The sequence below is a fragment of the Hyperolius riggenbachi genome, chromosome 4 (assembly GCF_040937935.1).
Source record: "Hyperolius riggenbachi isolate aHypRig1 chromosome 4, aHypRig1.pri, whole genome shotgun sequence".
Lineage (NCBI taxonomy): Eukaryota > Metazoa > Chordata > Amphibia > Anura > Hyperoliidae > Hyperolius > Hyperolius riggenbachi.
In genome coordinates, this window is record NC_090649.1 from 195,636,955 (window position 1) to 195,660,910 (window position 23,956).

General features: G+C 41.9%; 1 protein-coding gene and 1 long non-coding RNA gene across 6 annotated transcripts in view; one reads left to right on the plus strand and one right to left on the minus strand.

The window, feature by feature from the left end:
• The window catches only part of FGF12 (fibroblast growth factor 12), a 606,762-nt gene that overhangs the window by 563,207 nt on the left and 19,599 nt on the right, over positions 1 to 23,956 (plus strand). For all 5 annotated transcript variants that reach the window (XM_068281186.1, XM_068281184.1, XM_068281185.1 and 2 more), the window contains one exon: positions 23,140 to 23,338. In XM_068281186.1, coding sequence (XP_068137287.1) covers positions 23,140 to 23,338 — 199 coding nt within the window. The remainder of the gene's footprint in view (positions 1 to 23,139; positions 23,339 to 23,956) is intronic.
• The window catches only part of LOC137571682 (uncharacterized), a 68,526-nt gene that overhangs the window by 26,388 nt on the left and 18,182 nt on the right, over positions 1 to 23,956 (minus strand). The window lies entirely within an intron of this gene.

Below are 23,956 nucleotides of genomic sequence, written 5' to 3' on the forward strand. Positions count from 1 at the left end.
GCTGCAATAAAGATTGGTCTTTTATCCAATCATCGATGTAGCGGGGTATCTCTTTCTGACTGACATTTTCTTATGTTGGTAATATATACATAGAAAAACGTTATTATGAGCAATTTGTAACAGCAGTAAAAACTGTTGTGTACCTTAATAAAAAAATTCTTAAAAACAATATAGAAGAGCATTATTGCCTGTCCCCCAAGCACACATCACACATGTGACACATATACACATGCATACTACATCACACACATAGAAATACACATTCACATCACACACATACAGCCACACAAACGCATAACACACACTGCCCACCAAAGCATGCATGCAGCCTTCTAAAAATCTGACTGAGGGACCACCATGCATTTGTGACGTGAGTTGCTAGAAGGTTCTAAGAGTTTCCTGTCTGTTAATAAATCTCATGCTATAAAAAAAAAACACAGCGGAAAACGCACTTCAAAATACAAGACTCTTTTTCTACAAATATGTAAAATTTCATATACATTTTTCAACACGTATAGTGTGAATGAGGCCTGAGCATATTATGAAGGGCTCTATTAATCCTCTGCTTTGGTATTTATTTTGCTTGTTGTTAAAATGTAAAAAAAGAAACGCTGTTGCCTCAAAACTATGGCTAAAAGGGTAAAAAATTCTTTACACTGTAAAACGGATTTGGTTGGAAAATCTGTCTCATCTTTAATGATCACCTGGCAACAATCAATAGTTTATGGGTGTAAACTGAACATCTTTGTATATCATTTCATTGATATGATCCCGTTAACACCCAAACATACACATATACAGGTGAAGGAGAACACCTTTCTAGGCATCCCTTATGTCGTGGAATGACGAGTGATGCCACTTGGAACCAGAGAGATCATAGAAGGATGAGCTGTTCAGAGGTTCTATCAACAAACATTTTAACCAAGCCAGGGTATTGTATCACTACAGAACTTTACATTACAGTCCTTTGAATTTATTATGTCTGAAACGTATATAGTGTCACAAATGTGCGTTAAAATACTGTACACAGTTTTCCGTTCCATTTATGGAAATGTCTTGTGACCTGTTTGTGAATGATAATTGTACAACTCAAGCCTCTTTCTCTTGGGACTGCCTATTTTGCGGTAACATAGTAGAGTATTTATTGAATTGATTATCTCCATTTATCTTCTGAGAACTGGGCAGGCTGTACACAGAAAAGCAATTTATTCTTCTGTATTCAGTGTCTCATAATACATACACAAATGGTCACCTGCGCTGCAGTTATATAGTGCTGCTTCCTCCGAGAGCTGACTTGGAAAACATCCTAGGAACCATTTACGATATCGGAATTTTCTTCTAGTAGAGCCAACATGAATTATGAAAAACAGGTTAACAGTGTCTGTAGCTTATACATTCGGTCCCCACTAAATTGTGTAGATCTTTTGATTAAAACAGAAAAAGAACATTGATTTACAGTAAATGGCTTCTATGGTGTCAAGATGAACATGCAAATGATAATGAAGTGCTGACAATGTTGTTAAAATTTACATACTATAAACATCATTCAGGGATAGGATATCGATGGTTGGTGACCTGTCAGAATAGAGGAGGATTTATGTTTGACAGGATCAGTATTTTTCCCATCTCGTATTTATTTAACCAAAATGATCATCTGCTCATTGAGGAGCCACACAGTGTATTTTATATTTACACTGACAGATGTTATATGACCTGACTAGGTGAGGAAACATTCAATATTGTACTAGAAGTCATATGATTACAGCATCAGAACCTGAAAGAAAATCTGGAACATAAAAAAAAACCTCTGGGGGATACTTACCTTGGGAGGGGGAAGTTTCTGGACCCTAACAACGCTTCCCCCATCCTCTACTTTCCCGGCAGTCCAGCGCTACGACCCCCCGAATAGCAGCGAGCAAGGTAAATATTTCCATACCCCAATCCAGCGCAGGCGCATTAGCGGCTCTTTGTTCGGGCTAAGGCGGAAATAGCTGAGCCTGACCGTGTCCTTTGCGCCTGGGCAGTAGAACTGAACCGATCAGGCTCTGCTATTTCCACCATAGCCCGATCAAAGAGACGCTACTGCGCCTGCCTTGGATTGCGGTTGGAAAGTATTGGCCGTGCAGGCGCACCACTTGTCTGGATTTGTTGCGCGATTTTCGGGGAAGCCAGCGCTGGATGCTCCCAAGCTACAGAGGATGGAGAAGCCTCATTGGGACCCTGAGGCTTCCCCCTCCCAAGGTAAGTATCCCCCAGAGGGTTTATTTTTGTTACAGAGTCTCCTTAAATAAACCACATTTTATTAATGCTAGCGATAAAAAAATCAAAGATAGCAGATATGTTTTTTAAAGGCACAGGTTTCAAGTTGCAGGAAGCAGTGTGCCCCTGGGGAAACGAGCTACTACAAAATGGCTGTCAGTCACTGTTTACTGCAAGCTGCACCCCACTGCCTTTCTCTACCCATCTACTGTTCTGGTGTTTTTATTGACAGTATCAATAAAAAGTGTTTTTAAGGATCCAGTACTCTGATCCTATTTATTTAGGTGCATTAAACTGTATTGTGAGCATGGGCTACAGACCTGCCACAGGAATAAGGGCTGTTTTTCCCTTAAGCAATGCAATCATGCTGCGATTTGATCACATTTCTTTTGTTTTCCACTTCTGCAATTCTGCTGTGATCCGTTCGGTGTGTGGCGTGATTGCTGTGCATATTTGCATTTACAATTTCCGATGGGAGAAAAAAAAGTTGGTAAAATATTTTGAATCTTGGAAACCCTGAAAAATCACATAGCATCGCAATTGCTATGTGATTTTTATGCACTCATATACTTTGTTTAGGAGGCCAGTTGCACAAAAAAGGCATCAGGCCCAACAATTGCGATTGGGAAAAATTACATAACAAATGCAGCGCACTCATGGAACACGGGTGTTGCAAAAGACAGGAAGTAAGCCAAAACCCTGGAAGGTGCACAGACAACACTGAAAAATATCTCTTCCTAGTGTGGGGATGAATTGAGGATGACTCAGTTTCTGATGGCTGGTTGTGTCCAGTTCAAGAAAAATGCACCCACTTTCTGTCCCACTCATTCACTGTCACTAAAGACGGACGGTGGAGAAATGCCCCATGTTAGAACATGGAAAATAACCGTGGTTCTAACTTTTCTCTTCTAAAACTGATACGTTTTGGGTTTTCTAGGAGTTTGAACATCATCTTAACCACTTCCCGACCGCCGTATTGACAATTGGCGGCCGGGAAGTGGACCCCGCAAGGACTGCCGTAAAGACAAATGGCGGCGGTCCTTGTAGGGGCATGGGCGGAGCGATCGCGTCATCCGTGACGCAATCCTCCACCTGTCGCCGCTCACTCGCCGCAACATCCCGCCAGCCATACGGAAGCGACGGCGGGATGTTAAATAGACGATCGCCGCATACAAAGTGTATAATACACTTTGTAATGTATACAAAGTGTATTATACAGGCTGCCTCCTGCCCTGGTGGTCCCAGTGTCCGAGGGACCACCAGGGCAGGCTGCAGCCACCCTAGTCTGCACCCAAGCACACTGATTTCCCCCCCCCGCCCCAGATCGTCCACAGCACCCCTCAGGACCCCCCCCCCCTGCCCACCCCCCAGACCCCTGTTTGCACCCAATCACCCCCCTAATCACCCATCAATCACTCCCTGTCACTATCTGTCAACGCTATTTTTTTTATCCCCTCCCCCCTGCCCCCTCCTGATCACCCCCACCCCTCAGATTCTCCCCAGACCCCCCCCCCCCCTGTGTACTGTATGCATCTATCCCCCTGATCACCTGTCAATCACCCGTCAATCACCCATCAATTACCCATCAATCACCCCCTGTCACTGCCACCCATCAATCGGCCCCTAACCTGCCCCTTGCGGGCAATCTGATCACCCACACCAATAGATCGCCCGCAGATCCGACGTCAGATCACCTCCCAAGTGCAGTGTTTACATCTATTCTCTACCCTAAACACCCACTAATTACCCATCAGTCACCCATCAATCACCCCCTATCACCACCTGTCACTGTTACCCATCAGATTAGACCCTAATCTGCCCCTTGCAGGCACCCAATCACCCGCCCACACGCTCAGATTGCCCTCAGACCCCCCCCCCTTATCAATTCGCCAGCGCATTACTTACATCTGTTCTTCCCTGTAATAACCCACTGATCACCTGTCAATCACCCATCAATCACCCCCTGTCACTGCCACCCATCAATCACCCCCTGTCACTGCCACCCATCAATCAGCCCCTAACCTGCCCCTTGCGGGCAATCTGATCACCCACCCACACCAATAGATCGCCCGCAGATCCGACGTCCGATCACCTCCCAAGTGCAGTGTTTACATCTATTCTCTACCCTAAACACCCACTAATTACCCATCAATCACCCCCTATCACCACCTGTCACTGTTACCCATCAGATCAGACCCTAATCTGCCTCTTGCGGGCACCCAATCACCCACCTACACGCTCAGATTGCCCTTAGACCCCCCCTTATCAATTCGCCAGTGCAATATTTACATCTGTTCTCCCCTGTAATAACCCACTAATTACCTGTCAATCACCTATCAATCACCCCCTGTCACTGCCACCCATCAATCACCCCCTGTCACTGCCACCCATCAATCAGCCCCTAACCTGCCCCTTGCGGGCAATCTGATCACCCACCCACACCAATAGATCGCCCGCAGATCCGACGTCCGATCACCTCCCAAGTGCAGTGTTTACATCTATTCTCTACCCTAAACACCCACTAATTACCCATCAATCACCCCCTATCACCACCTGTCACTGTTACCCATCAGATCAGACCCTAATCTGCCTCTTGCGGGCACCCAATCACCCGCCTACACGCTCAGATTGCCCTTAGACCCCCCCTTATCAATTCGCCAGTGCAATATTTACATCTGTTCTCCCCTGTAATAACCCACTAATTACCTGTCAATCACCTGTCAATCACCTATCAATCACCCCCTGTCACTGCCACCCATCAATCACCCCCTGTCACTGCCACCCATCAATCAGCCCCTAACCTGTCCCTTGCGGGCAATCTGCTCAGCCACCCACACCAATAGATCACCCGCAGATCCGACGTCCGATCACCTCCCAAGTGCAGTGTTTACATCTGTTCTCCACCCTAAACACCCACTAATTACCCATCAATCACCCCCTGTCACTGCTACCTATCAGATTAGACCCCTATCTGCCCCTAGGGCACTCAATCACCCGCCCACACCCTCAAAACGCCCTCAGACCCCAGTCCTGATCACCTCGCCAGTGCATTGCTTGCATCTATTCCCCCCTCTAATCACACCTTGAGACACCCATCAATCACCTCCTGTCACCCCCTAGCACACCTATCCATCAGATCAGGCCCTAATTTGCCCCGTGTGGGCTCCTGATCACTCGACCAAACCCTCAGATCCCCCTCAGACCCCCTTCCGATCACCTCCCCAGTGCATTGATTGCATCTATTTTCCCCTCTAACCACCCCCTGAGACACCCAGCAATCACCTCCTGTCACCCTCCTAGAACTCCTATCCATCAGATCAGGCCCAATACAACCTGTCATCTAAAAGGCCACCCTGCTTATGACCGGTTCCACAAAATTCGCCTCCTCATAGACCACCTGTCATCAAAATTTGCAGATGCTTATACCCCTGAACAGTCATTTTGAGACATTTGGTTTCCAGACTACTCACGGTTTTGGGCCCGTAAAATGCCAGGGCGGTATAGGAACCCCACAAGTGACCCCATTTTAGAAAAAAAGACACCCCAAGGTATTCTGTTAGGTGTATGACGAGTTCATAGAAGATTTTATTTTTTGCCACATGTTAGCGGAAAATGACACTTTGTGAAAAAAAAACAATTAAAATCAATTTCTGCTAACTTGTGACAAAAAAATAAAAACTTCTATGAACTCACCATACTCCTAACGGAATACCTTGGGGTGTCTTCTTTCTAAAATGGGGTCATTTGTGGGGTTCCTATACTGCCCTGGCATTTTAGGGGCCCTAAACCGTGAGGAGTAGTCTTGAAACAAAAATGGCCTGTGAAATCCTAAAGGTACTCATTGGACTTTGGGCCCCTTAGCGCAGTTAGGGTGCAAAAAAGTGCCACACATGTGGTATCGCCGTACTCGGGAGAAGTAGTATAATGTGTTTTGGGGTGTATTTTTACACATACCCATGCCGGGTGGGAGAAATACCTCTGTAAATGACAATCTTTTGATTTTTTTACACACAATTGTCCATTTACAGAGTTATTTCTCCCACCCAGCATGGGTATGTGTAAAAATACACCCCAAAACACATTGTACTACTTCTCCCGAGTATGGCGATACCACATGTGTGGCACTTTTTTGCACCCTAACTGCGCTAAGGGGCCCAAAGTCCAATGAGTACCTTTAGGATTTCACAGGTCATTTTGAGAAATTTCGTTTCAAGACTACTCCTCACGGTTTAGGGCCCCTAAAATGCCAGGACAGTATAGGAACCCCACAAATGACTCCATTTTAGAAAGAAGACACCCCAAGGTATTCTGTTAGTAGTACGGTGAGTTCATAGAAGATTTTATTTTTTGTCACAAGATAGCGGAAATTGATTTTTATTGTTTTTTTTCACAAAGTGTCATTTTCCGCTAACTTGTGACAAAAAATAAAATCTTCTATGAACTCACCGTTCTACTAACGAAATACCTTGGGGTGTCTTCTTTCTAAAATGGGGTCATTTGTGGGGTTCCTATACTGTCCTGGCATTTTAGGGGCCCTAAACTGTGAGGAGTAGTCTTGAAAACAAATGTCTGAAAATGACCTGTGAAATCCTAAAGGTACTCATTGGACTTTGGGCCCCTTGGCGCAGTTAGGGTGCAAAAAAGTGCCACACATGTGGTATCGCCGTACTCAGGAGAAGTAGTATAATGTGTTTTGGGGTGTATTTTTACACATACCCATGCTGAGTGGGAGAAAGATCTCTGTAAATGGACAATTGTGTGTAAAAAAAAAATTAAAAAAATTGTCATTTACAGAGATATTTCTCCCACCCAGCATCGGTATGTGTAAAAATACACCCCAAAACACATTATACTACTTCTACTGAGTACGGCAATACCACATGTGTGGCACTTTTTGCAGCCTAACTGCGCTAAGGGGCCCAAAGTCCAATGAGCACCTTTAGGCTTTACAGGGGTGCTTACAAATTAGCACCCCCCAAAATGTGAGGACAGTAAACACACCCCACAAATGACCCCATTTTGGAAAGTAGACACTTCAAGGTATTCAGAGAGGGGCATGGTGAGTCCTTGGCAGATTTCATTTTTTTTTTGGTGCAAGTTAGAAGAAATGGAAACTTTTTTTTTTTGTCACAAAGTGTCATTTTCCGCTTACTTGTCACAAAAAATAATATCTTCTATGAACTCACTATGCCTCTCAGTGAATACTTTGGGATGTCTTCTTTCCAAAATGGGGTCATTTGGGGGGTATTTATACTATCCTGGAATTCTAGCCCCTCATGAAACATGACAGGGGGTCAGAAAAGTCATAGATGCTTGAAAATGGGAAAATTCACTTTTTGCACCATAGTTTGCAAACGCTATAACTTTTACCCAAACCAATAAATATAGGCTGAATGGGTTTTTTTTAATCAAAAACATGTTTGTCCACATTTTTCGTGCTGCATGTATACAGAAATTTTACTTTATTTGAAAAATGTCAGCACAGAAAGTAAAAAAAAACATTTTTTGATGAATATAATAAAAAGTAAAAATCGCAGGAGCAATCAAATAGCACCAAAAGAAAGCTTTATTAGTGACAAGAAAAGGAGCCAAAATTCATTTAGGTGGTAGGTTGTATGAGCGAGCAATAAACCGTGAAAGCTGCAGTGGTCTGAATGGAAAAAAAGTGGCCGGTCCTTAAGGGGGGTAAAGCCCACGGTCCTCAAGTGGTTAAAAAGTGACAATATGTTGTACCTGCTGATCATTCCTCTTGGTTTTACATTAAGTGGCACTCTGCAAGCAAAAGGTTTTCTTCAGTGGTAGGGAGGTAGAAAATATGTTGTAGCAATTGTTCATACGCCAACCTGATTTAACATCAAACTACACTGAAATCAGGGGATCTACAATAATGGGTTAATTTCACCTGTTTGATTCCTGGGAGCAAGTTTGGTGCGGTGATGTGTTCAAACATCTTTATCATTAAAATGTTTGTCCTTCATCTGTGCCAAGGCATTTTAATTGGGTCGCCAGTGAATAAGGATCTCTGGTGATTACTGCTAAGAAAAACTTCTTGCATTCTGTAAAGCCTCCATCTGGCACTTTATAATTGATCCCTTCATGGCACAGGGGAAAACTGCTGTCTTTAATTAGTCTGTCCGAAACTTAGAGGAATTGATGCACCTAAGGTGATCCATTGTGTATAATATTTTCTAGTTTATTTTTAGACCAGAGTTGATCTTTGTGCGGCCTCAGCCTGAGAAACACTGATAAAGGTGCTTATGTATCTTTGTTCTATAGCAGAGGTTCAGGTCAGCTCCAATCTACACAAATATGAGATAAATTTAAGCATGACTGCTGAACTCTGGTGGACAGAAAATGCATAGAACCTTTCACAAGGAAATTGTTTGGACCTCAACTCACACCAATGATTCTTGCCATAAATATGTGCATTCTGTGTCACCCTCAGGTCACTCAGGTAAAAAAAAGTCTTCAACCCTTTAGAAAATCACATACTTCTTTAGTATGTACGGCTTGTGGCCCTTATTCAATTCACTTGGGCCCATATCCTGTTAACTTTTCTCCTGCATTCTCTTCAAGTAGATATTTTCAGATGTTACCAATAAAATACCTTTAAAGCTCCCAACATACCGGAAAATATTCAAAGTATGTGATATTACTTTTTCACCCACTTTTTAGTACTTTTTTAATTGCTAGGTGCTGAAAAGATATTTTAGATAAGATGAAAAATTATCTCCTGGGAGAAAACTCAGAAGAAAAAGTTAATTGGATAAGAGTCTTTGGCCCATATGCAATTCACTTTTTCTCCTGAGTTTTCTACTAGGGGATAATTTTTCATCTTCTATTTATATAACGTTTCAGCACTCTGCAATCGAAAATGTGCCAAGAAGTAGGTAAAAAAGTACTGCCAACATTATTCTGAGTATTTTCCTGCTTGCTGGTGGCTTAAAAGTAATTTTATTGATAAGATGTGAAAATTCACTTAGGAGAAAACTTAGGAGAAAAAGTGAATTGCATCATGCCCTTTGACCCATATGCAATTCACTTTTTCACCTGAGTTTGCTCTTAGGTGATATTTTTTAAATTGTCAGTAAAATGCTATTTAAACCACCAGCAAGCCAAAAAATACCTGAAATAATTTTGATAGTACTTTTTTACCAACTTTTTGGAACTTTTTCCATTGCGAAGTCCTGAAAAGTTACTCTAAATCACAGATGAAAATGTATTTCCTTGGAGAAAACTCGGGGGGAAAAGTTAATTGCATATGGCCGATTGGCCATATTCAATTAACGTTATCTCCTCAGTTTTCCCCTAGGAGATACTTTTTCATCTTCTATTTAAAATAACTTTCCAGCACTTTTCAACTGAAAAAGTACCAAAAGGTAGGTGAAATAGTATCAAAATTGAGTATTTTCTTGCTCTCTAGTGGCTTAAAAGGCAAGTTTAAAAATATCACCTAGGAGAAAACTCAGGATAAAAAAAGAATCAATAAAATATCTTTTACGCCACCAGCAAGCAAGAAAATACTAAGAATATTATAATATTTTGACAGTACTTTTTCACCTACTTTTTGTAACTTTTTCATTTACAGAGTGCTGAAAAGTTATTTTAAACAGAGGATAAAAAAGTATCTCCTAGGAGAACACTAAAGAAAAAAAAATAATTGAATGAGGGCCCATGGGCCATATGCAATTCACTTTTTCACCTGCATTTTCTCCCAGGTGATATTTTCACAAATTGTAAATAAATGGCTTTTAAACCACCAGCAAGCAAATACTCAAAATAATTTTGATAGTAATTTTTCACCTACTTTTTGGTACTTTTTCTATTGCAAAGTGCTATAAAGTTATAGTTAAATTGAAGATGAAAAATTATCTCCTAGGAGAAAACTCAAGAGAAAGAGGCCCATATGCAATTCATTTTTTCTCCTGTGTTTTCTCCTAAGTGATATTTTCCCTACTTGTCATAAAATCCCTTTCAAACAACTGGCATGCAAGAAAATATTCAGAATAAATTTGATAGTACCTTTTCACCAGCTTTTGTGTACTTATTCAATTGTAAAATGCTGAAAAGTTATTTTAAAGTGAAGAGGAAAATTATCACTTGGGAGATAACTCAGGTGAAAAAGTTAATTGCATATGGCCCCGAGTGTTTTGCATTTGCGTCCCTGAGTGGCGTGCCATCCAGTACCCCCTTTTCACTAACTAACACATCAAAAGTATCATTGCATGCTATGCTATTAGACTCAGAAGACGGAATCCCTTTCCAAATAATATTACTGCGTCCTTGTGTCACCTAATCACATGTTGTACTTTAAAGGAAATTTCGGTTACAATAGAATATCGCTATAAGTATAGATTGGTGCTGCACAAGTCCTTTTGTAGTTTGTTACTCTGTGTACTCTGTTTGGGGTACTGTTTCCACAAGAATTTCCAGGAACTCCTACCCTGCTGCAGGAGCCATTTGTTGTACAGGGAGGGAGCTTTTTTTTACTAATCTGCATGGACATAAAGGCAAAGTAATTATGTATATACAGTATAATGTTTGCAGTGTCAGACTGGGAGATGGAAAAGCTGAGGAAATCCACTTGCTGGCCAAGCAGCAGTAATCAAGTGTTGCTGCTCACAGTGAAGAGTGATAAAACATGGTTTCCGCCGCTTGGCCAGCAGGTGGATTTCCTCAGTTTTTCCACTTCCCAGTCCGACACTGAATGTTTGTCATCAATCCTTACACTATATTGTGTCCAACTAAAAGCACTAACAAAAGTAGAATATCTCAAAAATATTCTGAAGTTGAGCTGCTTGTTTGGTTGAGGGCAAATTTTCAAAGTGGGTTACCTAAAAATGAAAATGTAAGCGTTTTGTGTTTTTGTGTGCTGCTTTTTTCCCCTCCCGGCGATCCACTGCGTGCTGCATTTTGGTAAAAAGTGTTTTTCTAAGCGCTTGTCCAGAGCAGTTTTGTAATTCACTCCCTGGCACAAGTCAGGAAGTGAACTCTTTGACCCGGAAGATAATAAATACAATGTATTTATTCTTAAAAACGTGAACACAGTTGCTGCACAAAGCGATTTTGTGAGCGTTTTGCATGTTTCCTTTACCTTCCATTATAGCAAACACGCCTCAAAAATGGTACAGGCACCACTTTGCTGAGTGGATCGGAAACAAACAGCTCAGCTATGGACTCTCTCATAGGGAATCATTGAACAAGCGTTTTGTGGGCAATTTTAAAAATCGCCTGCACTCGAAAAAAAGGCGGAATCCGCCACTAGTGTGAACGGGCGCTCATCGTTCCTTTCTTTCACTGACAACTCCTTACCTTTCCAGTCATGAGGGAGGAACTGTGTAGAATAGCTCAGTTTATCTTTCAGCTGTGATTTGCAGTGCCCAAATGCATCTATCGTGTAGTGCCACCCCCCATCCCCTGGGACCGCCTCTACCACATTAGAATGTTGTGAGACTTCAGGGAAAGCAGTGTGTGTAGCTGCATCTGCATATATATGAATAGACAGTTACTCTCTGCAAATGTGGCACTTAATAATTTGGGGATTAAGGTAAGGCACCACTGGGGGAGGGTGTTAAGGGTAGGCATCACAAGGTGGGGGTTAAGGTTAGGCATCAGGAAGGGGGCTGTTAAGGTTAAAAGCCACATGGGGGTTTTAGGGTTAGGCACTACTGTGGGGGTGAAGATTAGGCACCAGGAAGGGGGGGGGGGGTGTTAAGGTTAAGCACCACGGGGGAGGGTGATAGGCTTAGGCACCACTGGGGTGTTAAGGTTAGGCACCACACCACAGGGGTTGTCGATGTTAGACATCAATAGAGGGAGGGTTCTGTCTGAAAGTAGGGTTAGGTTATGTTGTAGTAAAATATTGGCAAATATTTTCAGCTATTTCCTGTGCCCTTTTCAATGGATGCCTTTATTAAATGTACACACACATATACCCCTGGAAATACTTATGTTGGGTTAACATGGTAACTGATCTTGTCATTATCAACCATTTATGCTGACATTTGTTTTTGTTTTGTGTTTCTTAACGTACCTGGCAGTAAGCCCGCCACAGTGTCGGGCTAGCCGCCGCAGGGGATCGCATGGCCCCGGGAGGATTTTTTAAAAATAAAAATGGTTTTATGTGGTTAAGCTAGCACTTTGCTAGCTAACCATGTCCCTCAAGTGCCTCCAGTCTCCTCTGATCGCCGCTGGTATACGTACCCCCCAGGGATCCCACGATGGCGCAGCCTCCCAATCAGCACCCGGCTTTGCTATGGGGAGGATCGGAACTGCGCATGACATCGATGACGTCATGATGTCATGTCCGATCGTCGCCATAGCAATGAGTGAAGCAAATTTTGAAGCTGTGGCTCTCGCAGGATCGCGGACTGGTGAGTGTTGCCGGTGGCGATCGGGGGGCTCAGAGAGGTGCCGGGGGACTTGGGGGCCACAGTTAGCTAGACTAGTGCTAGCTAACATTAACAAAACGCTACTAATTTAAAAAATCCCTCCCGCGGATGCAGCCACCGCATCTGCGTACCACCAGGGAGGTTAAATAATACAGTATATCGGTTAGACTAATTGAGTATTTTAGTTAATTATAAGCCCAAAGCAATATTTTAAAAATGCTTTGTGTCTTGTGTGTGTCAAGCTTAGATTAAAGGATATCAAAGCCAAAGCACATATGAGAAACGGGCCAGCGCAGGCACAGTGATTCCCGACTCTGGCGACCCGGGAGAGAGTGCCAGAGGGCATTTAGAAGCAGCGGAGGGGCAGAAAGGAGAACACGGGGGTGATGTGCAGGGATGGGCTTTCGAGTAGTGTAGTACTTGGATTCAGAATTCAAATGAAGTGCAGGGTAACTTACCCAGAAGTGTTCGGGACGTCTGCGTTTCATTACGCGTCATAGGCGAAATGAAAGCCGCGTTGCATGACTCACTACCGCACTTCCTCTTTCAAACCGGAAGTGAGCGATGGAACGCGGTTTTCATTACGCTTGTGAGTAGTACGCTACTCGAAAGCCCAAGCCTGGTGGTGGGCATCAGGACGGCTCACCATACATCATGTTTGTAGTATTGTCTCGCACACACTATAGGATCAAACTCTTTGTCTTTAAAGAGAACCAGAGACAAAGCACCCTCATGTATTTTACCATATATATCAGTGGGAACATGGCAGTAAACACCTACTCTGCTCTTTATTTTATTAATCTCTGCTAAATATGCCTGTTACCAGCTGTGATAAGAATCCCTGACTGAGCATTCAGTCTGGCTTTGCCAAAGAATGATTATAGTGGAGTCTGTCTTCTGTAATGTATTTTCAAGCCCAAGCCTGCCCCCTTGTGGCTCTGCTATAATGACTCAGCTATAATCATTCCAGGCAAAACTAGACTGAATGCTCAGTCAGGGATTCTTATCATAGCTGATAACAGGCAGATTTAGCAGAGAAGAATGAAGCAGAGAGCAGAGTAGGTGTTTACTGTCATGTTCCCATTGATTTATATGGTCAAATATATGAGAGTGCTTCGTCTCTGGTTCCCTTTAAGGGGAATGCAATATATGGAAAAGAGGGATGACGCTCTCTATGCAGTATTCAATAGAAGGAGTTGGCACATCCAAATTAAATCTTTATTGGTTCCATGTAAAAGCGTAGGGCCAATGTTTTCAGAGCCACGTAGGGCCCCTTTATCAATGCAATGTTTGCTTGGAGGCAAAATCTGTCTGCTGCTGTGCAGAAATTCCTGTATAGAAAGTGGGAGTTGCACAAAGCGAAATGTATTCATCCGAGATCAGCCTCCAAGCAAACATTGCCTTGATAAAGGGGCCGTACGTGGCTCCGAAACATTGGCCCTATGCTTTTTACATGGAACCAATAAAGTGTGCCGGCTCACCATGTATGCCTGCTCCCTCTGTTTCTCATATGTTTGGCTCTGGTATCCTTTATTATTTCAAAATCAAGGGTACTTGGCAAAGGGTCACAAGCTAAATTAATGTTGAGAAACACTGGTTTCTAATCTACTGTATATTATTCTGTTGACATGTAAGTCTGGTTTTTAATGTATGTAAAACTGGTCCCTGTAAACATGTTACATGTTTCATATGTTATTTTTATCAGTGATCAACCATGTATCCTATATTATGATAAGCATATATGTATTTGCAAAAATTAAACTTATCAATTAATTTTTTTGTGAATGAATTATTGCAAACGTTTTTAGTTCACGAAAAGTCTATCTTCACAGAAAAAACATCTCAAACAACAATTCCTCAAGTTTTACTAACGCATCTACAACCATTTAGTTGCGAGTGCTACATCGGAAATAAAAAGCTAATAGAATATAAACACTTTTTTTTATTTAGTATCATTCTGACTTCCTTTTGTTTAAATGCAAAACCATTTTACAAAACAGTTTTCTGTGCTATCCGAGATTTAGCCTGATATAACAAAGCTATTAATTACACTTGTAAAATAATGGTATACCTGGGACTCGTTATGTTGAAGGGGCAAAAGTTGATACAGATCTGCAGAAAGACATAAGCCTACTTACTACCGTACTCAGACATTGAAATGGCCAAAAGTGTCATAAACCTGCAAAGTGCGACAGAGGCAGTCTGTATACTGATGGTTTGATCCCTCTCAAGCACGAAACAAATCTAAAAGGATTACTGTACATTTATCTCAGCAGCTCTCTGTGTTCTAAAGTAAATGGATGTACAGAGTAAAGAATAAGGCAGAGCGTTTAGGAGCCCAGCCAACATGATGAAGAAAATGCATGCAGCCCTGAATACATTTATAAAGATCCAGCAACTGTGATAACACAAGGATATGCATGTTTATGCAGTAAGGAGACACTAAATATGCTTTACATGTAAAACGACATGCCTGGCATATACTTACCTTTAGGGCACTGCAAAAAAAGCCATCAGAGAAAATGCATGATTGTTTCTTTATCGGGAGACTAATCAGCCAAGGGTTGTCTGTAAAGTTTGTATTGCACTAGGAAACACATATGTCCCCCGCATTCAACAAGATCATGGATTCATTCTTCACCCACTAAAGAGAAGCATAACGTATACTGGATGCATAGAAGGCATAAATGTCTAAGGTTGGGGTAGAAGTACAGGAAGGTGGGTGGTTATGATAGAAGCACCATTTCAGTTTGGTGTTGGTTGAGCCTTATACTTAGACTAGCCCAAAGCATGTTTCTTTGCAGTATTATTGGTTCTTCTATCTCATTTATTCCTCACAATCACCCCTTAACCAGATCGAGTCATTGCCAGCTCAAAACATATCTTGCATCCAACCTTTTCTCACTCAGGACTTAACTAAAATGTTAATACATGCTCTTATAATATCTCATCTGCACTATCGTAACATACTACTTTGTGGAGTACCAACTAACAGACTGGCATCACTCCAATCTGTACTGAACTCAGCTGCTCGACTCATTCATCTCTCTTATCGCTTTTCCTCTGCTGCTTCTCTCAGTCAAACTCTTCATTGGCTGCCTATTAGCGAGAGGATCCATTGCAAACTCTTAAGGTGGCCACTAATGATACAATCTTTTTCATCCAATCTTACCATTTCTTTGTAATATAAGAGACTGCCTATAGTAAACATTTAATATATTTACTCAGTTTACTCTTCTACTACATAGATTTGGTAAGATTGGATTGTTAGTGGCCACCTTTAAAGGAACACTATCAAAGAAAACTATTTGTGCCAGCGCCATTAATGAATGTAAAAACACTTTAAATAAAGAACACATCATATATTGGATTGCAGTGTGTTTTTTTATATACCTGAATAACAGCTTCCCAGTAAAGTGTACCTGTAGGGAAAAAAAGTGCCCTAGGTTGTACTTACCTCGGGAGGGGAAAGCCTCAGGATCCTAAAGAGGCTTCCCCAAGCCTCCTCAGAACCTCTGATCCAGCTCTAGCACCCCCGAAAATCCGCAGCGCACAGGTACAATAATCATCAAGCTCCAGAACAAAGAGTATTGAATGACGTGCAACGCAGGTGCACTAACGGCTTTTGCATGGGCTCCAGCGTAAATAGTAGAGCCCAATCGGGTTCTCCCTACAGCGAAGAGCGTACCCAACCAGGCTTGGCTATTTCCATCGGAGCGTGAGGGGAGTGTCGCTACAGCACCTGCATGCAGCGACGGATGGATTATTTTTGTTTGCCTTTGTCCGGGGGTCCCAGTGGGGGAAGGGGTCTCTGAGGGACGACGGTATGCGTCTTTAGCATCCTACATGTCCTTGTTTCCAGGGACGATCAAGCTCCCCTCCGTGCATTACCACTGTCAGCCTCTATGTGCTGAATGAGCCAGGTCACAGCTCAATGACATCATCAATCCGGGACACGATCCGTTCAACATAGTGTGGCTGACAGTGGTAGTGTAGGGAGGGGAGTCTGATCGCCTCTTGAAACAAGGACAAGTGAAAGATTCTTATTGATTAATGTTGCATGCTACCTGATCACACCAATGGGGGTAGGAGTTAATTGGAGGGGATCAGGTGAGAAGTTTGGGGATCCTTGATTAGTGTAATGAAGGGGGGGGGGGTGTTAATGAGCACAGCCCGTACTAGTACAATTAACAGCTACAGACTAATATTAACATTGTTCAGCGTTTACAGTAGCTCTTCAACAACATGTGTATATTGTAGCTAATGAGGTCGTTAAAGGAAAGTTAAACTTTCATTAAAATTAATATGACATACTTTAGTGTAACACAAGACATTTTGTAATTTAGCTTTATTCAATCACTAGTAAAAAGGCCCACCCGTTAAAAAACAGGCGCTAGGTCACAGCCGCTACCCCCCGCAATGCGCGCACATACGCGCCCCGCTTGCTCGTTCCCCACCACTGAAGTATATGCACACAGGGAGCTGCTTGCTTGGCATTTGGAAAAAGCTGTTATTTCCCACAATGCAATGAAAACCTCTGTGAACCACAGACTGCAAACTGCAGTCAGATCCGACCCTGTGTCCTAACTGCCCTGGCTGCGCACATGCTCAGTACAAAAAAGCCAGGGACACACAACCATTCAGTTGATGATGTAGGGACACTTGCATTTTATTGTATAGGATATCTTTCCAGACATGGCAGATAATTCAGAGTCTACTTACTTGCAACCATGACAGCAATACTCTGCCTTTGCATACATTGTAACAGTTTATATGCAAAAACCCAACGTTCCATTTTCTGGTCAGGTGCTTAATCAGCTTAGACAAGTAAGGAGAGATTATTTTCACAAACATTTCCTTTAATATAAATGTTTTTTTTCCCTAGAAAAAAAAGTCTTTTTGCTTAGTTGTGTTTGTAAAATCATTTTTTTAATTTGCCTTGGTTTTCCCAATCAAATATTTATTTAATAATTCCTTGCTGGTTGCTATCACCAGCTAGAATGTGGATTTTCCTACTTAAAAATAAGTCTGGGCATCGTAGGGGATTGCACGGCACTGTTTAGTACCTGACTTGGGCATAGCCATAGACCGTAATGTTTATTATGGGTATAGCAGCGCAGGGGGGATTTCTCATCAAATTACTGTAATTTGGGTGCCAGCAATAGCAGTACCCTGAATTATTTGTCCAAAGGCACACATTAGTTCATCAGTAGGGGAATATGTTTGTTAACTCTCCCCTACATTGCTTAGTGCAGGGAGAGTTGTCTCTTGGCTTCTGCCTGCGCTTAAATCACCACACGTAGGCTAAAAATAAACCCCTCTAAACATCCATCAATGCTCAGAAAACCCTCATTGCTTTCTGGGAGGAGAGCAAAAGACATATTATCACACCCTCTCTTTTATTGTCTATGGGAGAGTGTACAACTATTTGAATCATTTGCAAGTCCTCTCAAAGAGAAAAGGATCCTTGGATACTGCATAGTGGGTTGTGGAAGGGCCTGGAGGCTGCCAGTTACCCCACTCTGCAATGTTACTGACCTGAGTCTTTTTTTCTGATGCCACAGTGACTGATGGGAAGAAAGTAGTACATTCCTTTTCTATGATGGCCAATGTATCCCTCTCCTCCTCAGAGGAGATATTGAAACACAATCACAGTGGCTTTGATAGGCAGAATCACTTAACATCGGTGACTGGAAACTGAGTAATGCAACAGGCCAGCATTGGATCACTAGTTTACTTGCCAACCGCCACTGTGCTGTGAGGAAGGAAATAGCCTTGTGTGGATGTTAAAAAGTGGATAGACCACTGACAGTTGCAAGCAGATGAGAGTGTATTTTCTAATCAGGTTGAAAAAAGGTCACGCCTATTTTGTTTCTAGCAATGGTTAGTAACGAATGTTTTATCATACTTTGCTGCTGTTTCTGCTCCCTGATATAGAAGTAAAAATTTAATTTTAAGTCATAAATCACTTAATGTTATGGTCATGTATCCTGCTCTGCTAAAGAGTAAAAGGAACACATCTGGCTCTCAAACTTCTCATGTGCATCTTCCTTTTATTTTCCAGTTGTGACATTTCAGGAGAACAAAACGATCTAGTCCTGAGGACATTTTATCAGAATGTTATTTATTTAACAGAATGCTATGGACTGCTCATATACTGTATAGTGTTGTTTATGGATTGTAATGTTACTTGCCCTGCCAGTGATGGCATTCTTTATTACAACTTATCACTGGAAAGAACAAGCATTTTTCTAACGCCAAACTTCAGGAATTGGGTCATCACAAGCTAATATTAAACTGAAGCATTTTACAATTCTAGTTGATGTTGCCTATTGATCAATAACTGAAAGTTACAGTTGTAACCTCATTGTACTGATTTTTGTAGGGACCCATTCAGCACCTGGTCTGCTTAATACAGAGAAACGACTTCTTCAGTAACTTTGATAAACCATCTAGGACAGCGCTGGGCAAAGTTTAGGCAGCCTAAGCCACTGGCTGTGGGTCGCATTCCTTCCTTTTGCATTCCCCTCCCTGCAGAGACGCAAGCGGGCAATAGAGTGGGTTAACACTCACCTAACCTCCGCTTCAAGCATCAGGTCTCCATAGTCCCAATGCATCACGTGACACGCTGTCAGGACATGCCAGCGTTTTTTACGCTGGCACGTCCTGATGGCGTATCACGTGACGCCCTGTTGCCCTGGAGACCCAATGCTGGAAACAGATTAGATAGGTGAATGTTATCCAACTCATATTACCTGTTCACAACTCTGCAGGGAGGGAGGAGAGGAGAAATCCGGCCACCTGTCGGTCCCAGCCTGGGGCCGTAGTTTGCCCAGCGCTGTTCTAGGACCTCGGACCATATAGCATGTCAGAGGTCTCAAAGCTTGTGTACTATTGAATATTGCATACTCTTGAACTTAAGTATGGCTGCATTACACCTTAGTTTCACTAAAACATATGAGTACATGTTTATTTTTTAAAACTACAGGCCCTCATAACCGCAAGGAGTTATTTGCAGAGATGTACTGCTACTCATATTCGGCTGTATAGTTTCTAGGGCAAATATAGCCCAAAAATCCAGGCACTGATCCTGACCTTGAGGCAATAAAACTGGACAGCAGGTAAATTCAGAATAATAGCTGTATTGCTCTAAGACGTCCCAAATCAGAGACAAGTTTGAGTGAGATTAAACAAGTTAATTGCCTCAAAGATCCAGTGCCTGGATTTCTGGTATGTGCATGTGTGTTTGGTATTATTGTCTATTGGGTCTCTTTGAGCATGGACCCTTCTCCATTTACACTCACTTGCTTTCCTGCGCCATTCCATAGTTAGGTTCAATTTACCTCCTACTACTCATTTTCAGCCTAATCCTTCTGTACTACAAACATAAAAGGAAGAAGCCAACTGATAAATAGGTAAAAAAAAAAAAATCAGCCAATTCAGTTTTATACATGAGGCTGCACATGGCTACCACTACTGTTTTGCAAGGTTAGGCAGGGTTGCACCTGTCAGAAGACAAGGTAATGCAGCGGGAAGGCCTGACACATGGGGAGGATGAGGCAAATTTAAACTCATTAGAGTTAACGGTGAAGAATGACCACCTGCAAATTTGCTTTCTCCCTCACTGTAAAAAAGCATGGTTTCCTGCACTGTCCTGCCATCTCAGCTTGTTAGTGTGTGAGTGCATCTTTGGGTGGCATAATTTTAAAGCTTGCTTCAGGCAGTAAAATAACTAAGATCTCTGGTTTTGGGTAATCTGAATTTGAATGTTCTGCTGTATGTTGGTGATAGCCGCCATGCTAGCCAGCTCCCGTACTTGCTGTTTTTTTTTTAGTTCTCCCCAAACTTCCATTACTGTCTGTGCATGTAAGTATGGCTGTAGAGGCACCTGCGTATTAGCTTCAGTAGGGACAGGCATGTCCACGGTCAGGTTCGGTTTAATGTACATGGGCTGTTAACATCAACTTGCATTTAGTTTGACATCATTTTAATGTCTTAGGCCTACTATTAATTAGCTGGTGGCAAGCTAAAGACAAACTGAAGTAAAACTGATGTCAAATGTGTATGTACACTACATACACATTTTTCACTCCATTCCTCAGATCTAGATTTTATTGTCACTTGTGGGTGAAATACAGCATTGTACTTAAGAATTTGCCATGACCATTTGCCTTTTGCTTCAGCAAAGCCCTGAAACTGCTGGCTGCACCACACTTGGTCTGCCTCCTGTGTTACTTTTGTAAATAAGAGGGGTGTAATGCACCGGAGTGGACTTCCAATCAGAGGTGAAGGGAGTTCTTTACTGAGTTGCTCTTTTGCCCCATTTGTTGTCACGAGACTCCAGTGCTTAGCAAGATGCAAGCCATTGTTAGCAACATTGAAAACATCTGTGAAGGTCTTATACACTTATGTAGAGACTAGGCGATATGCAAAGTGTCACGCTTTTGTGAAGTAATAATCAAAGGGAAATTTCTTCTTTATACTTCTAAATGTGACGCAACTGTTAATTCTGTGTGAAAGCTACTGTATTTCCTGTCCTGACTATTAGCCAGTGTTAGCAGCAGAGGTCCTGCTGTTATCCCAGCCAAATGAAGGATTTCCATTTTCCTTGGAAATTGTCTTATGCTATTGCATTCAAGCATAGTAGCACTTTGCAGATAAGTATTCTGAGTATGTGATTTTTTTGTAGTCAGCATGATGATATCTGAGGTGCAGTGACAAACTGATAGAAATACATGAAACTACAGCACTTTCTGATATTCATGATAACCTTGCTGTGACTTGAATGTTTTAAGTTGCATTTTTGAATAATGATACATCAAGTTGGAATTGGAGTCCACAATGCTTCTATTTTCCCTCTAAATACAGAGGTGAAAACCTATAGTCAATACATGAGTGTTACAGTTCAGCTTCACCCTGTTCTGTTTAGTTTCTAGCCCAGGCCTGGGCAAACTTTGGCCCGCAGGTGCTATGAAGGCAGCCCATCGCTAGAAGGCCAAATTCCGCTCTTCTTCCCCTCTTCCTCCCACCATTCATTAAAAAATATGTGCGGTGACCTCCATGGTGATGACGGCATTATGTGACGTGCCTTCATTACATACCAGTGTGTCACATGACGTCACCGTCACCATGTGGATCGCCACTGGAACGAGCGATTGTGTGAGTTACACTCAATCATTACTGGCTGCAGAAGTCCGGAGGAAGGAAAGGAGGGAGACACAGACTTGTGCAACGGGCCACATTCAAGAGGAAAGCAGCCCCATTAAAATATGTTTGCCCACTCCTGTTCTAGCTATTAAAAAGTATCCATAAACTAGCATTCCACTTCACCCACCAGGCTCAACTGTAGTTGCTGCTAAAAAAAATAAAAAAAAATTGCAAGCTTCTCTCTTTTGTGTTTCTTTAACTACAGTATGTGCATGTGCGTTGCACAAGATAGATAGATAGATAGATGGATAGATAGATAGATAGATAGATAGATAGATAGATGGATAGATAGATGGATAGATAGATAGATAGATAGATAGATAGATAGATAGATAGATAGATAGATAGATAGATAGATAGATAGATAGATAGATAGATAGATAGATAGATTTTATACATTTTAGTCATCATGTTAAATCAAATTGTAATTAGCAGTGCTGTATTTTGTATCAGTGTTCATATTTGATGTATATCATTGTCTGTATCATTATGTATCCCTTGTTTGTTTTCTTACATTGTACAGCGCCACGGAATATGTTGGCGCTTTATAAATAAATAATAATAATAATAATAATAATAGATAGATAGATTCTGTAGCTAGAATATGTTTTGGGAAGATTATATAGCCATTATTAATGGAAGTCCAGTATGATAAGAGCCACCATTGAGGCATGATTGCCACTATGGTCCTGTCACCCCCAGGCAGCAAATGATCTTCCAAAAACTTTTGGATCTGACCAGAGGTCTAAAATGTTAACTTGTAAACCATTAGTATAATGTTTAACATTTCACAGAGACAGCCTTTTTTTGAAACAGAAGTTGCTCACTTTTAGTGAAATAAGTAACTTTAGGCTTGGAAACATTTCTACTTTGTGCTCTTCCTAGCTACATCACATATAACACATATCTTTATTACCTTAACTAGCAGACCCAAGTCCGTTTAAAACCGGGCTCTAGGCTCTGTTTCTCGCCGCCGCCCGCTACTGCGCGTGCGCGCGCACCCGCCGCTCACGTGCGTGCGCACCTGACGCACACCCACCCGCTCACGCGCCCCTCGACTCCCTGGCCCCGTCCTGTCTCGCTGAGGCTGGGTCCGTGCTGTGCACATGCGCAGTAGCAAAAAGCACGAACCCAGCTACACAGGTACAGCGTGACGCAGGGACACAGGGGTTTTATTATATAGGATTTGAACAAAAATTATTTATGAACTAGCATAACATTTATGCATTTTTTTTGTTTGTATTTGTGTTATTTTCAACATTATTTTCCTTTTTCTTGGCAGGATATTTTTACACCGGAATGTAAATTTAAGGAGTCGGTGTTTGAGAACTACTATGTCATCTATTCCTCGACGCTTTATCGACAGCAGGAATCTGGTCGCCAGTGGTTCCTGGGGCTTAGTAAAGAAGGTCAGATCATGAAAGGCAATCGAGTGAAAAAGACCAAACCATCTTCACATTTTTTACCAAAACCTATAGAAGGTAAGGATTTATATTAAATTAACTGCTAGTCTTCCAATGTCCTCCTCATTAGTAAAATCAACATTGCTACCTAATGCCCAATTGCAGGATTTCTTTTTTTTTATGTTACCATGTGGAAGGGATTAGAAACGCTTGGGGGTTCTTTTTGCTGTCAGTGATTTTACAATACAGAGATTTCGCCTCATTTTCTCTTCTTGTGACCTCTAGGAAGCTTTGTGGCATCAATAGGAAAAAAAAGAAAGAGAATATGAGGCCAATAAAAAACATGTTTGGAATTTTTCGTTGTTCAAGAAATAGTTTTTAGTTGTCTCTGTCACTTGAATAAAGTTGCAGTTTTTGTTCAGATAACGCTTAAATCCGCCCCAAACACTGCAGACTTGGCTCTGAAAAGCCAGAACCAAAAATCATAATTTTAGCACAATTCTGTGGACAAAAAAAAATACAAAAAGCTGCACAGTACAGTATTATAAGTACATCATGCACATATAACTATTTACAACGTACGTAGGAGATAGTGCCGGGTAATTTGGGCATCGAGTGTAGCCACTAGCAGAATATCAGCAGTTCTGCCTCCTATTTTACCTGCACTACCCTAGCTAATTTCTAATCTAGCCTCTA